General features: G+C 44.9%; 1 protein-coding gene across 5 annotated transcripts in view; it reads right to left on the reverse strand.

Annotated features, from left to right (window-relative positions):
- The window catches only part of KDM2B (lysine demethylase 2B), a 121,598-nt gene that overhangs the window by 56,177 nt on the left and 48,797 nt on the right, over nt 1-16,624 (reverse strand). For 4 of the 5 annotated variants that reach the window (XM_066603282.1, XM_066603281.1, XM_066603283.1 and 1 more), the window contains one exon: nt 3,633-3,748. In XM_066603282.1, coding sequence (XP_066459379.1) covers nt 3,633-3,748 — 116 coding nt within the window. Of the gene's footprint in view, nt 1-3,632; nt 3,749-4,024; nt 4,155-16,624 lie in introns of those variants that run through there. The other variant, XM_066603285.1, reaches the window with a different exon arrangement.

The raw sequence follows: 16,624 nt of genomic DNA on the forward strand, positions 1-16,624 counted from the left end.
AGCAGTTTGCAGCTGCCAAACATTTCAGTATGGCGCATGAAGGTGCTGCCAGATGCATATATATGGGTCTACGCACACAGCGCAATCCAACGCAGATTTTTCTGTATGGAGTCTGCCTCTAAAACTGCGTCAGAAATTTACAGCTAAGCCACGTATCCATACACAGATTTAGGTCTGCGATTGGTCAAAATCCACCGCGGATCCGTGACAAGTGACGTCACTTCTTAACTCGGATCTGCGTGGAATCACGTTGGAAATTCCACACGTGGATTTTGCCCATTCACAAAGCTGATTATGTGTGGATACGCGGCTTGGCTACAGATTTCTGCCGTGGTTTTAGATGTAGAATCCGCATTAGAAAAATCCATGTTGAATTTTGCCATGTGCATATCATTAAAAGGCTTACCCTTCAACACATTTTTTGCACTTCTGCCAGCACAAACACTGGTATAAGTAAACTTGCCCCTTTTTATTTGAAAGCCCATTAGTGATGGATAAGAAGACTGGCTAGGAAGATAAAATCCCAAATGCCACTTGTGTGGTACTTTCTCCTGAGGCCGGCCTGCCACGGACGGGTTGGATTGCGCATGCGGAAGGCCACAGTGGAATCTGGCCCTGTCCTCGGCAGGTGTCAGAGCGTACCTTTCAAACCCTGTATTGTGGAGGATTGCAGTGAGCCGTCGGACATGCGCAGTACAGAATTTTTATTTTTATTTTTCCAGCGCCGTAGCTAGGCGATGACACAGGTACCCACGACCTATCTTCAATGTCAATTCCGGATGGGCTGTGGGTTGTACGGCTTCGACTAACTTCAATGGAAGCCGTCCGTGCGGACTAGAAATAGAACATGCTGCAATTTAATTTGTGAAAGTGGAAATCACAATCCCTGTCCGTTCGAGTAAGCAGACATGTGAATGTTCTATTTTTTTAATGATTACGGAATACCGCGGATCGTCCATGTGGGTGACAATCGCGAATTCCGCAATTCAAACCCAGACGTGCGAGACTGGCCCGACAGGTCCACTCCAATGGCTGTAAATTTACAGCTCATTAAAAGAGCTACAGGTTTTACTTACACATTAGGCAGACGCTGCCCATACAATAATATTGGGCTGACACTGCGAAGTACGCAGAGAAATAGAGCATGCTGCGATCTATTTCTCATGTGTATCTACACGCAGTGTTTACACACTAATGTGAACGGATCAATAAAAGTCCATTTACTTTCATTGACCCCATTCACTCCGTGTCACGTGGCCGTAATACGTGCCGAAATCACGGTCGTGTGAATGAGCCCTTAGTACTGTAATTTGAAAAGATATGTCCCATGTTTGTGTGGATTTCTTCTGGGTCCTCACACATTTCAAAAACATACTGATAGGTTAATAAACCTCCTATGAAATTGACCTGTGTGTTTTTGAAACTAAAAACTAGTTTATGAGCCTGTGAAAATATTTAAGAAAGATTTTTGGAGGTCCTCAGCATTGGATCTCTAAGGCTGGGCTCACACGAGCGTATTCGAACTGTGTTTTACGGGCATATAATGCACGGTACATCGCAGCAATCAAATACATTGATTTTCGTTGTTCCAGTCACACTAGCGTTTATTCATTGCATATAATACGCGTGTAAAAAAAAATGCAGCATGTTCTATTTTACCGTGCATTTCGCGCGATAGAGCTTTATTATTTTCTATGGGTGCATACAAAACACTGTACCTACGCAATGACATTGCGTATGTGCGGCGTTGATACACAATGTTGCTAAGTGATAGAGGAAAATTTTAAAAAAAATTTAACCAGAAAGGCTGTGCATGAGATACGCTGTTCTGTGCAGGCAAAAATTGCTGCAATATGTGGCAATACAACAGTACACACTGCGGTAAATTGCTGCGTTTTACCACACGTTTGTGTGAGCACAGCCTAAGGCCTCATGTCCACGCATAATTGAATTGTGGATCACTCGCGCAGACGATCCACAGTTTAATATGTCCCGTAGACATTTATTGAGCATCCGCAGGTATTTACATACCGCACGTGCTGGGAAAAAAGAGCAGCATGCTCCAATTTCTGTGGATTCCTGCACGGACATTGAAGTCAATGGAAGCAGTCCAATCCGTGGCACAGACGCAGCTGACACTGTGTCCGTGCCATGGATTCGCGGAAAAGCAGATTTAAAAAAAAAAAAAGCATGGCGCATGCACTCGGCACAATGTCGGCACCTCCGGACGTTTCCGCTGTGCAGAAGAAAGAAGACATGGCCGCGACGGAAAAGATCTGTACGGCAGCCAGGTAAGAAAATGTCTTTTTAGGCCTCATGGCCTCTGCGGGATTCCATACTTGGAAACCGTGCATGCCCGTGGACATGAGACCTAAGGGTACTCTTACACGGGACGATCTGTTGGGCACAGATGTCCGACAGGTTGTGCTAGCAATAATCCTTCCTGTACTTTTACACAGGAATGAGAATCGCTTGCGAATGGAGGCTGGGCAGGCCGCGGATCGTTCCGGCCTGTCCGTCCACATTTACAGGAAGCAGTCCGATCCGTTGTTCAGTTTCTCACTGGATTGTGGGAATCTGAATGTTTATTGGCCTGCGTAAAAGATCCTTAAGGCCTCCTGCGGACGGGCGGGTCGGATCCGTCTGCGAGGATTCTCACCGTGGGACCCGACCCGAGTGCCTGAAGAGAGCGGCGCGTACTCACCCGCTCTGGCTGTTGGATGTGCTGGCTTGCCGGGCAGCCGGCACACGCGCAGACCGGAGCCGGCGGCCGGACAGTGACGTTTCTGCGAGCCCCGCAGAGGAATAGAACATGCTGCGGTTTGTTTGCCGCGCAAGATTTTTAACGCAATCCTATGGCAGCTTCCAAGGGCGGAAATTCCGCGGGAAATCCCGTCACAGAATTTCCGCCCGTCTGCAGGCGGCCTAACACAGTGACTACAGGGCAGACATGCCTATGCTGACACTACAGCCACTTCCCAGTGCAGCCCTGTAATTAGGTGCCCATACACGTAATGATTTGATCCACTGACCATAATGGATATAGAACTTTTCACACAAACACTATTTTAGCAGCTATTCTATAAGAAACTCCATATCCTGCAATGCATGCAAACAAATAGGCACATGTGGAGAATGACACCCAGAGCTGCAGATATGTTATACGGTAGCCTATGCACCCTTTACTAAATATTGGTCAGATCAGGGGCAAATTCGGCTGCCTATGGAGATCTGAAGAGCGAGAGACTTAAGGTTCTGTATCCCTTTAAGTTGGATGGAATGTCTGATCTGGCAAAAATCTGTCTTTTAAATGTAGGCCTATGAAGTGTAGCAGAGCCTGAGTGCTGAATAACCTTGTACTCTGCTCTTATAGCTGATGGGTCCTTGTGTCCTGATGACATAGGGTGCCTATAGTATCGATCACATCTCTTGGTGTAAAGGTCATAGAAGGTTATATTGATGCATTGCCGAGTGGAGCACGTACAGCGCTATACTATATCCTAGGACCTTGCAGAGAAATCCGAGCAGCGATCGGGACATTGCAGCGATTCCCAACCAATATTGATAAGTTAATAATAATAATAGCCTTCTACCAAAAGGTGGGGCAGAATCCACATAGCCGGTGATCTTACCCTCGTCCTGTCTTCTATCTCATACACACGGAGTTGCATGGGAATATTAAAACTGTGCAGTATGTTGCCACCGAACACCAGCGAGTCCGCGGGAGTGTACACGGCGTGGATCCATCCTAGAAGCAGAAAGTAAGCGGCAGTGAGCAGGAGATCGGCGGCGGCACACAGAGGAGGAGGCGGCGGCGGCCTGCGGCAGCACACGGCCGGCTGCTGGCACGGAGCTGACCAGTGAGGAGCCGCACATCGTGCCTCATTATCCCTGTGTGCTCATTCAGTGCTGCAGCTCTTCTGCATGATAAGTAATGCGGGCAGGCGGCCTCCCAGCAGCGGGCGGACTCTCCGTCCACCATTCACGCTCCCAACCCCCTCCCCAAGGGGAAAAACACACACACTTGGGCCATTAAATCCTGAGCTACGTGTGCTCCAAGGAAGCGATCCCAGCAGTTCAGCAGAAAGGAAGTGAAAAAAACATCCTCCGATCTCATCACAGGCGGAACACGAGCACATCGGCGGCCATTGGTCACACTGTAGTGGAGGTGGTGGGGAGTCCGAATACACTTCCTACTGACCCATGTAATAGAGTGATTAGCAGATGAGCCCATACCCGCACTGCACAAAAAGCTGCCTATACATGGGACTGCTACCGGCAGAATAACTGCTCCAAGCAACAAATAGAAATAATAATAGTTCAGTGTAAACCTAGCCACCAACTAGGTGGCATACGGACCTTTGGCAATAGTTGTACACATAGCAAGAGATTGGTCGTTAGTCGCTTTGTCACGAAGCGACTAGAGAGTGAGTTCTCACTCCGTGTAAGCGGGCAGTTGTTCAGTCTTTAAACGACTGCCTGTTCACAGTGAATGGAGATTGGTGTCACAAGAGATCTCTTGCGTACGCCACCTCCACGTGCATCCAGTCTCTGCAGGCATAAAAATTATCGGTAGCTCGTTCACTTGTTCTGTTTAAACACAGATCGCTCGGCGGTTCACATAGTGAACGTGAAACACTAAAAACAATACGTGAGCGAGTCAAGGATGAATCTGCCTGTCTAAACAGGCTGCGAAAGAAATGGCGAGGACGTCCACAGCCCGCTCACTCGTGCAAACAATCGTGTCGTCTAAAAGGTGCCTTAGTCATTGGGAAAACTGTTAGACACTTATGTGCCCAACATGCGACCCGTGTAATGGAACCCTTACCAAAATAGTTGCTGATACATCAACAGTCATCTGCTGTGAAGTCCGTCATTCATATTGGCACTAATGAATTTGCATGAAGACCCCCTCTATGAACGGTATCTTGGCAACTACTATGAAAGATCATCACTCTGTTTAAAAGCAAATTAATGACTGTCGTTCGAATAGTCACCTGGAAAATGTTGTTTAAGTGTACGAAGGATAGCTGCTCCGTATACAGGTACCTGAATAGTGCATAAACATCAGACCAAGACAACGGTCTGTCATTTTCCGTTATACAACTCTGTCTTAGGCCCCCTGTCCACGGTTGTGGCGGAATATCGCTAGCAATATCCCGCCGCGGGGGGGAGCTGTCAGGTCTCTGCACTAAGCCTATCTGACAGATCGGCTCGGAGAATCGCAGCATGCCACAATTTGAATCTTGCGAGCGGAGAATCGCTAACATTCTCCATTCGTGGACGTCGGGGCTGCGCTTTCCATAGCAGCACTATGGAAAGCGTTCACTGCGTTACCCACGGCCGGATTATCACCGTGGATAACGCAATCGCCTGTGGACAGGAGCACTTGGGCCCACAGCTGTATGTGTAAAATGCTGCAGGTCTCCCCGCAGCCATACACTCTGCTAACAACGACACTGCGCATGCCCGTGAATCACACGTACATGGACATGCGCAGTGTGATTTTTGTTTTTCTTCAATTCCCAGCTCTGTTCAAAACAGGGATGCATATGACAATGCTGTCCCATATGCAATGTATTGCATATGGGCAGCATATCATACGCAGCCTATACAAGAGTATAGGGCTCACGCTGCATACGAACACAGAGAAATATAGCATACAGCGATTTATTTCTCTTGCGCATCAATACGCAGTGTCCACACACCGGTGTGCATGGATCAATGAAGTCCATTGACTCCATTCAGTGCGTATCCTTTAGGAGACAAACAACGGTAAGTGCCAAATCAAGACAGAACCTACTAACCATAATCGATTCCATCGGACTGCTGTTATGCAGTGTAGCATCTTCTCGGATGAAATTGTGCTGCGTGCAGAGTTATTCTGTCCGGGATTTTCACGGAAATCAGCAATGGAGGCTCCGAATAGAGCCTCCAACAGTGATGTAATTGGTCCTAACCATTGGATATATCTAGTACGACCACAAAGCTGGTAAATTACTGGCCTGGCTGGTATTTCTTACCCGCAAGCTGGTGATTGTAAACATTTTGAAGTATATAGTGCGATACTGTACACTATGTGCTGAGGAAGAGGTTCCATATACAGTTAGGATAGCTGTACAGGGGACGGTGTGTTCATATAGAATTAAACCACACTCTTTAGACAGGTTTTCCAAGTTATATATCTTTTATATAGTTTGGGGTCTTTCATGCCCAAAACTCTATAAAATGTACTCATCACAGCACCTGACCATCAAATCAGCGTTATGACATCTGACAAGCGATGCTATCCAGCCAGCAGGCCTGTTAATGTCCCGTAAACCTTTCCCGTGGGCTTCCCGAAGCAGGTTTACGGGACGTCACTGATTTTGTCCCTGCCGGGCTCCTATCGGCAACCCGCCGCCGCCGCTAATTACTGTATTAGCTCTTTAGTGACAAAGCCTCTATGCGCCTTCATGAACAATTTTTCAGCTTTCTTCATCGTCGCATTCCTAAAGCCATAACATTTTAATTGTTTCACCGAAAGCCATATGAGGGCTTTTTTTGTGAGACAAGTTGTATTTTTGGGTACATATAATGTACTGTATGTAGAGATGAGTGAGCGTACTCGTTAAGGCAAAATACTCGAGCGAGTATTGCCATTTTCGAGTACATGCCCGCTCGTGCCAAAAGATTCAGGGGCCGATAGGGGAGAGTGTGTGTGTGTGTGTGTGGGGGGGGGGTGTTAAGCTCTCTCTTTTCCCTTCTCCCCCCCCCCCCCCCGCTCCCCCATGCTCTCTCCCACAACTCACTGCTGACTGTCGCCAGCCCACGAATCGTTTCTCATGAGCGGGCATGTACTTGAAAATGGCAATACTCGCTCAAGTATTTTGCCTTAACGAGTAGGCTCGCTCATCTCTAATTGTATGCCTTTTAATTTTTTTTTTTTAGGAGAATTATGGAAATTCTGTGATCCATCAGTAGATTTGTTTTTTAAATTTCATTTTTATGGCATTCAGTGTGAAAAATAAATAAAAGTTTTAGGGGTAAAAAAATTACATTTCCTAATCAAAGTACACACATAACTTTAGACAATTCAAGAGATGTCAATAGTTGAAAGCTATGAAACATTTCTCCAGAAACCAACAAATGGTACTTTTACACTGGCCCAGAATCTGTCTTTTCTAAGGAACGCCAATTGCCACAGCATAAGGATCATAGTAACATAGTATGTAAGGCTGAATGAAGACATTGTCCATCTAGTCCAGCCTGTCTATCCTACTTTGTTGATCCAGAGGAAGGCAAAAAACCCCAAGGCCAGAAGCCAATTAGCCCTTTCGGGGAAAAAATTCCTTCCCGACTCCCTAATGGCAATCAGACTGTTCCCTGGATCAACCCCTAATAGTTCCTACCTGCCTATATACCCGGATTAACAATTAACCTAAGATTTATATCCTGTAATATCCTTCTTCTCCAGAAAGACATCAAGTCCCCTTTTAAACGCCTCTGGATTTTGCCATCACCACTTCCTCCGGTAGAGAGTTCCATAGTCTCACTGCTCTTACAGTAAAGAATCCCCTTCTATGTTGGTGATGAAACCTACTTTCAGCACTCATTCACTCCTGTGCACAAAAGGCAAAGATTTTACTGTTTGGGAACGATGGTCATTAATCCTTTAACACCACAGGACATAAGTTCACGTGTTGGGTGCATGGTACTTTGCGCAACAGGACGTAAGCTTATGTCTAGTGTTTAAAATGTTGCCGTGGCAACACTGTAGTGATGGCTGCCAACATAGTTAGCAACCTATCACTATTTGCTACTGGGGGACCAATCACAGCAGCCCTGCCCAGCACTGACTGACCAATCAGAGCGCAGCAGCCAGAGTTCACACTATTTACAATGCAAGCTCTCTCACCAACCACTACAGCATGTTATCGGTGGTTGGAGAGGAAGGGCTGAGAAGAAAATGGTGTACAAAAAAAGGAAAAAGTATAGAAAAACGGTTTTAGTATAGGTAGTGTAATCAGTATATTAGTTTACTTAGTAACGCATTAGCTGTCAGTATATTAGTAAAGTGTGACAAGTCTATGTAGTGGTAGTGTACGGTGATCGGTATTCTTGTATCTGGACGCCACCAGAAGCTAGTGGTTTGACAGGGAAAACGCCCCTCTCACACCCCTAGCTCCAGATTGGCGGAATAGGGAAAGGTCCTACAAGGTGCCTTAATGCATGAGGGACTGAAGCGGCGTCCCATGTAACTGACTGCCGCTCCCCATGTCTTACCCATTTGCTGTGCTGCACCCGTTAGCCGCGTCGGTGTCCCTATCCCGCTGCTGTTGGCTCCCTGTTCCTGGGAGCTGCGGTCCATGTGTGGGTGCCTTGCCTTCTAAATAATGCAGCCAACTGGAGCTCGCAGGTCTGTGATCCCTGGTGTGCTCCTGCACGGTGCAGACGCGGTCAGTATCTGTGGCGCCGGCCCTGTGGCTTCCCTGCAGTGGTCACGATGTTAAAGTGCTATCGGGTGCTGGGGGAGGACCCCTGCCGTGTGCTCGTGGACTGTCTCTTCCGCTGGCCCGGTGGCCTCCCTGCAGCGGCCGCTATGTAAAAGTAAGCTCGGGTGGAAGTGGAGGTACGTCTTCTGGGGCGGTGCAGGTGTAAGGCGCTTCTGGGCGCTTTTTAGGACGCTTAGCGCTACAACAGTAAAGGGGGTTCCGCCTCGGTGGCGAGGAAGCCCCTTGGAGCTGTGGCTGTGCGGTTGCACCAGGGGCCACAGTATGCCTTTTTCCACAACTTTTTGTGACCTTCCAGGACCTCGACAACAGCCTGCTGTGCAGCCAATCAGTATCAGGGGAAGTCACCCCCCAGTCAATCTTGACTTCACCAGGACTTCCTGGTGGCGTCAAGATACAATAATACCACTGTGATCTTTCAGTATTAGTGTACTAGTGACGTGTGATCAGTGTACTGTTAGTTTTTTCAGTGTATTTAGTGTAGTGTCTGATCCTGAACAACCTATAGTTTCTGCTGCGCTTCCATCCCCGTCTCCCTGACCTATAATCACCCAATTTAGTGTAGTATGTGGTTTATCAGTGTAGTGTCAGAGTATCTGTCTAGGTTCCTGTTTTGTTCCCAACCCCGTCCCAGTGATCACCCAGTGTCCTATGGTCACCCACCCAATAAATATTTGTGTGCTTTTTTTAGGGTGCATAATTTATCTATAATATGGCCCGCATAAGGTTTACTGTGAAGGAGTCTTACGCAATAATTGCACCTGAGTGAGACTTAGTGCTATTATCCTCTTCATCATTAAGTGAGTCTGAACCCCTTGCACCCTTAAAAAGGCATCCAAGGTCTGCCACTTCAGAGGACCCAGATTCATCTGATGATCAGTGGATTACCCTAAGAAAACTGCAGACCCCAGATCCCTAACTTTACTGGAAACTGAAGGATACAATTTAATACAGCAGGGCTCAGAAGGGGTGGAGTTGAAGTTTTATTTTTCGGACGATTTTATTGCCCACGTTGTTACCCAAATTAATTTATATACCTGGAATTTCATCTGAGAAAGCCCCAACTCTGGTTTTGCAAAACCCCACAAGCATCATTGGGTGCTTTTTCTACTTTTGACCTTGACAAAAATAAAAAATCTGGGGCTAAACCTAAATATTACTGGAAAAATTGGAATTTTTTGTTTTCAAATCAAAATGTAAAAAAAAAACCCAAAACTTCACACAACACTCACTACACCCCTCAATGAATTCCCTGAGAGGCCTAGTTTCCAAAATGGGGTCAATTCTTGAGTTTCAAATTTACTGGTACATCAGGGGCTGCAAACACAACTAGAGGGACAGCCATTTTGGACTTAATATTAATCCTTTCCAATCCACTGTCTGACGTCTAAAGACATTCTGATTGAAGGCTGTACAGCTTCCGATGTTGGAAGTCGTCCGGCAGGGTATTCTTACTGTATATTACTGGCCGCTCTGTTGTCGGGGGCCTCTCCAGCATGTCCAATACCACAGTACTGGCTCTAGCCAGCAGATGGCGCCATTGTGTAATGTCAGAAAGAGAAAACCCCCTAGAAAACCCTGAATCCAAAATTGGAAAGGGTTAACCAACAGACCTGACAGAATAACAGGGGCGCAGGTTGCGGGGCACCTTGGAAATAGTGAGCATAATAGAATAAATTTCAACTTGTCTTTCAAGAGAGATTTTTATAGGGGAGCTACAAAAATACTAAACTTGAGGAAGGCCAAGTTTGACCAGCTCAGTGATGCCCTAAACTATATTGACTGGGACAATGTCCTTAAAACTAAGTATGGACAATTCATGGGAAAGGTTAATAACATCCTAAATACTTACTGTGAGAGGTTCATACCTTGCAAGAATAAAATGGTTAGTAATAGGAGAAAATTAATGTGGCTTAATAAAAATGTAAAAGGGGCAATAAACAACAAAAAGAAAGCCTATAAACTACTAAAACAAGAAGGCAGCAAAGAAGCACTAAAAAAAAAGCAGCAAAGGAGGCGACAGAGGGATTTAGGCCTTATGTCCACGGCACTCGCGGATTCCGTGCAGGGAATTCCGCACGGAATCCAGCACTGAGGCGGCCAATGAGCCCTGCTTACCTGCATTTTCCCGGCAGCGGCGTCTGCGCAGATACCTCCCCTTCCGGGTTCCCTGTACTACGTATTGTCCTCACGGCTCGCTCTTGGACATGTGCAGTACAGTTTATTTTTTTAAATTTATTTCTTTTAAACCTCCTGCTTTCCCGCGGATCCGCAGCAAATCCGCAGCGTCAGCTGCGGGTATGCCGTGGATCAGACTGCTTCCACTGACTTCAATGGAAGCCGGTTATGCGGTATCCACAGAAAAATTTAGCATGCTGCGATTTATTTTACGGACCACAAGGTCTACAAATCAAATCCTCATGTTTTAATCCATTTGTGGACACCCATGCATTTCTATGGGCGGCTTGATTCGCAGGTGCCCCGCGCAAATTCTGCAAGTTAGACCCATTAGGCTTTATTGCCAAGGAGAGTAAAACTAAACCTAAACTGTTCTTCAATTATATAAAATAGTAAAAAGATAAATAATGAAAGTTTGGCCCTTTAACAAATAAGGTAGGAAAAATTGTAGAGGGTGATGATGAAAAAGCAAATCTATTAGAGGAAAATTATTGTAAATGTTAGATGGGATGCAGAATGGTAAGTAAACTCTCCACTAAAATTTCACCAGTTTAACCCAGGCAAAAGTGCAGAGCAGTCTTAAAAAATTAAAATAGACAAGTCGCTGGGTCCTGATGACATACACCCCTGGGTTTCAAGGGAATTAAGTAATGCGATAGACAGACCCTTGTTTTTATATTCAACCCTATATCACTAAACATTAGTCTCACAGACACTACTACTGAGCTGTGGTTGCGGGACCAAATTGAAAGTGTTGTGGCAAGTACTTTTCAAGCACAGCAAAACGGTGCAAAATTTGCACATTTTGTCCACACCAAAAGCACAGAATGACCAAGTTCTCATGCCACTCCTGCAGCAAGGCCATTTATGGCAAACACACTGTTTCAGTTTGCAATGACTGCAAGGAATAAGTTTAGTTTGATGATCGTTTTTAAGTAAATTTAATAAATGTGCTTTCATTTAGGTTACTTTTTCACTAATAAATACAATGAAAAAAAATAAGATATTGAAGTTCAATTTTGTTAGTCTGGGAGACTAATATGTAGTGTAACGCAAAAATATGTTTAGTGATCTAGGGTTAAGGACTCAATAGTGACGGGGGGGTCTATTCTACTGGATTGCCACGGTGGTGCCGATATTCAAAAAGTGAACCTGAAAACTACAGCCCGGTAAGTCTAACTTCTATTGTGGGTAAAATGTTTGAGGGGTTTCTATCCTGGAGTATCTCAAGAAAAATAGCTGTATAACTCCGTACCAGCATGGCTTTATGAGAGATCGCTCCTGTCGAACCAATCTGATCAGCTTCTTTGAGGTGGTAAGTTCTAGACTTGACCAGGGAGTATCATTGGATCTTGTGTAGCTTGACTTTTACAAAGCTTTTTGATACTGTGCCGCATAAAAGGTTGGTATATAAAATGAGAATGCTTGGTCTGGGCAAGAATGGCTAAGTAACTGGCTTAGTGATAGAAAACAGAGGGCGGTTATTAATGGTACATACTCTGATTGGGTCACCATTACTAGTGGAGTACCACAGGGGTTGGTACTGGGCCCTATTCTTTTTAATATAATTATTAATGACTTGGAAAAAGGATTGCACGGTAAAATATCAATTTTTGCAGGGGTTAAAAAATATGTAAAGTTATTAACATGGGAGAGAACAGAATGTGGTTGCAAGTAGATCTAGATAATTTGGGGAGTTAGGCAGAAATGTGGCAAATGAGGATTAACACTAATCAATGTAAGGTTCTGCACATGGGCAGAGGAAATACATGTCACCATTACACACTAAATGGGAAACCACTGGGCAAAATAGACATGGAAAAGAACTTGGGGATTTTAGTTAATTGCAAAAATTAACTGGTGCAACCAGTGTCAGACAGCTGCTGCCAAGGCAAATAAGGTCATGGGGTGCATCAAAAGCGGTACACAGTTTTGGGCACCAGTACTCAAGAAGGACATAAGATATTGAGCGGGTACAAAGGCAGGCAACTAAAGTAATAAATGTAATGAGCAGACTACAATACCCAGAGTAGTGATCAAAATTGGGGTTATTTAGTTAAAAAACAAAAAGTCGGCTGAGGGGTGACCTTATGACTATCTAGATCCATCAGGGGTCAATACAGAGATCTCTTCCATCATCCATTTATACCAAGAACTGGCTAACAAGGGGGCATCCTCTACGTCTAGAGTAAAGGTTTCTACACAGATATAGAAGGGACTTCTATGGAACACTGCCTGAGAACGTGGTGATGGCGAATTCAATAAAATAGTTCAAGAGGGGCCTGGATACCTTTCTTGAGCGTTCTAATATTACATTTTATAATCAGTAATAACTTCATAAGGGTTGTTGATCCAGGGATTATTCAGATTGCAAGATTGGAGTTGGGAAGGAATTTTCTGCCTCAGGGCTCTTTCAAAGGAGCGTATGCATCTGAGCGTTCTCTCGGACGTGCTGTAGAATTGCATGAAGGGCCATTTACCGCGATCACAGCAAGCGTTTTCTCACCCATTCACACGCCCGGGAGAGTCTTTTTAGCGAAAAAACACGTCGCACCTTGGAAAACCCTCGCTCTGCAAAAATCCTCGGGATGCTTTCCAATGCCTATATAGGAGGTACCTGTAAGCTTTTTGCTGCATTTGATGCTGCTAAAATGCCTCCTCTTCCCTTTTTTTCCCCAGCATCCATGGGAGCCGCCACCATCATTTATATCGTTCAAAAGATAGAACCAGAACTATCTTTTTAGCCACCGTATATGCCGGCCATATTACGGTCGCATGTGGTCCATTTTTGACGGTCCGACGTATTAAAGCACCATATATTCACCCATACAAACAAATGCATTCAAAACCAATTCCCAAGATGGTCGCGTATATCGGTTGGCCGTAAAAAAAAACCCGGTTTTATGCACTCTTGTGAATGCAGCAAATAGGGAAAATTGTCTTCTACGTCATTGTTTTTTTTTGCCTTCCTCTGGATCAACATTGAAGTTTGGGTGGTGGTGGTGGTGGGGTGGTGGTGGTGGTGGGGTGGGTGGGTAATAGGCTTAACTGCCTGAACATGTGTCTTTTTTCGGCCTTCCATACTTACTATTTTACTATGTTAATTCCTGTAAAACATCTAATGGTTAAGAAGCTTCCTAAATTACATTTTAAATACTCTGAGGGGTGGAGTTTTTAAAATGAGAAGATTCATTGGGGGGTTCCGATATGTAGACTCTTAAAAGCCATGTCAGAACTGAATTAATAAAGAAAAAAAAAAAAAAATCAATCAGCTTTTGAAATTTGCTACCAAATGTGAAAGTTATATACTTGGTGGAGTCCTAAAAAATGGAAACACTTTAAAAGGATTTGGGTCAAGTAGCCAGCTCAAGGTTGACTCAGCTTTCCATCCTTCCGAGGTCGATAAAATGAGAACCCAGCTTGCTGGGGGGGGGGGGGGGGGGGATGGGTAAAGATGACTGGGAGAGGCAATGCCAAACCACCCCACAAACACAGTCTACCAAGAAAACATCACAATGTGACGTCACCCTAGGAGTCAGTCATGGCTCGGTGCTTGCACCAGGGGACTTTACTTAAAAAGGATTGCAATATAAAGGTAAGCCTATGGTGAATAATTCACTATTTGCTGTGTTTGACTAATTTCACATGGACAAGTACAATATTGGGCTGTGAAACCCAGCCCAATATCACGCTCGACAACATGCAATTTTACTGCGGATGTGAGGTGCTTTTGTATGAAAACCGCTTCACTTCAGGCAAGTAGCGACCCTCAGCCGCGGCTGACATTGTTTTCAATAGGAAACCCCGCTGCCACCGATCACATTGAAAGCAGTGTACGATGCGAGGGAACACCCAAAGATAGGATATGCCGCGGGGGAGAAGAAAAAAAAAAGGGGGGGGGGGAAAGCTAAATAGTTTGTGTATAACCCCATTCAAAAGAATAGATTTCATTTTCATGCATCTCGCAAAGCACAAATCTCGCGCAAAAATCTCGGCCATGTGGAACCGGCCTTAGGGCTCTTCCACACTTGTGTTAACTTGCCCTTTTTTTCATGCGATATCCACGTTAAAAAATGCTGCATTGTCAATAGGACTTTCTAGTGTTTAAAACGCACCGCACAGAAATCGCAAAGCACAAACTTGCGTTTTTAACATTAGAAAGTCCCACTGATATTCGCGGAGAAAAAAAAACTAAGATAGTGTGAAAAAAAACACGCAATAAAAACGCAAGTGTGGAAGAGCCCTTACAAGGAGAAAAACTCAAAAAGTTTGAAAATTGTGGATTTTTTCACATTTTCTTTCTTAATAAAAGACAATATTTATTGATGAAAATTTACCAATAAGCCACAATATGTCACCCCAAAAAATTTTCTGAATCACGTTGAAAAGTGAAAAGCATTCAAAAGTTGTTACCACATAAAGTAATAGAGGTCAGATTTGAAAAAAAAAAAGCTTGGTTATTAAGGCCAAAATAGACCGTGTCCTTAAGGGGTTAACAGAGCTGTTTGTTCCAAGCAGCCATCATTGGTCAGCTGCACAGCTTCCCGTTTACAGGAGGAGATGGGCCAGCTGACAAGAAAGTATTTTCATGATAGCTAAAAAGCTATGATCAGCTGATATACTAGCTAGCTTGTCTGATTGTTGGCCAATTTACAAGGCTCAACTACGGTGCAAACGCTCATCCTCAATCAGGAGGTGTAAAAGGCCCTTTAGGCCTAATTCCCACGGGCGGCAGAAATCCGTGCCGTTGCCCCACAGCTATTAGGTTCCATTGAACATAATAGCGCTATGCTCACGGTGCGGAATTCCGCCCCGTGAAAGCACCCCTAATCACCCGCGGCATGTTCCATTTGCAGCAGGCGTACGCGCAGACGGCTTTCATTGCAGTCAATGGAAGCAGTCTGTCACGCCAACTTCCGCTGTAGCACACTGGAAGATAGCGTGAACTTCTCGGTCCACATCACAGGACGCAGCCGGCGCGTCACGGGATATGTGCACCGGCACGGGATGCGGAACGTCGGGCAGCGGATCCGGAGGAGAGTATGGGGTCTCTGGGGGGGTGCGGGGTGCGTGACGGCCTCCGCTGCAGAATTCCGCTTGTGGAGACCGTCACGGCCGTGGACACTAGGCCTTAGTCAAAAAGTCTCTATTTGATGTCTATTTACCTCCACCAGTTTAGTATCTACATTAATATAAATAAAGTCTGCGGATTCTTAGCATAGGAACTCTTGCGCATTATTCCCGTGACTAACGTCTTCTCATATGCTTCATTACTGGTGTAATCACCCTTTTAAATTCTAATAAGAACCTTGGGGGAAAGAAATTACTTAATTACCTATTTGGTCATATTTCTTTGCTGCATATATTTGCTACTGGTGTACAAATCCTGTGGCTAAGCAGTTGATTGTGACAACCGTTTCCTCCATAGCTAGTGTCATTAGAAGCTACACTAAGGGTATGCTCAATAAGTAAGGGTAGAAGATGGGCACTCAGCACAACTACATGAACTACTTTACTGAATGTCTAAAAACATGCAAACAGCAATTCTAATGGCCAAATCCTTCACCCAGTTGCATGTTTCAGAACCCTAAAATGCATAAGGAGTAACTGTTTTAATTTGATAGACTCTAGGAAATCTGTTGACAGTCATAACAATCAAAGGTGAGCCCTTTCTTTGTTTGACTAGCATGTTGCAGATCGTGTCAACTCTGCGTGTATTCTCAATGGGCAGAGGGGAATAATGGCCCAGATACAATTGCAATTATCAATCAAAATGCGTTCAAACAAATGAATTTGAGCAGTGTAAATGCAAAAAAAGAAAGAAAAAAAACAAACACACACACGCTCACTTTTTTTTGCGGTTGTTTATCGCTGACTAAAATTCAACTACGGAAAAATAGTGAGCGTCTCCCCCCCCCCCCCCTTTTTTTCCTAGCTTCTCGTTAAGTGTAAAT

This window comes from Eleutherodactylus coqui, chromosome 5 (genome assembly GCF_035609145.1).
Source record: "Eleutherodactylus coqui strain aEleCoq1 chromosome 5, aEleCoq1.hap1, whole genome shotgun sequence".
Lineage (NCBI taxonomy): Eukaryota > Metazoa > Chordata > Amphibia > Anura > Eleutherodactylidae > Eleutherodactylus > Eleutherodactylus coqui.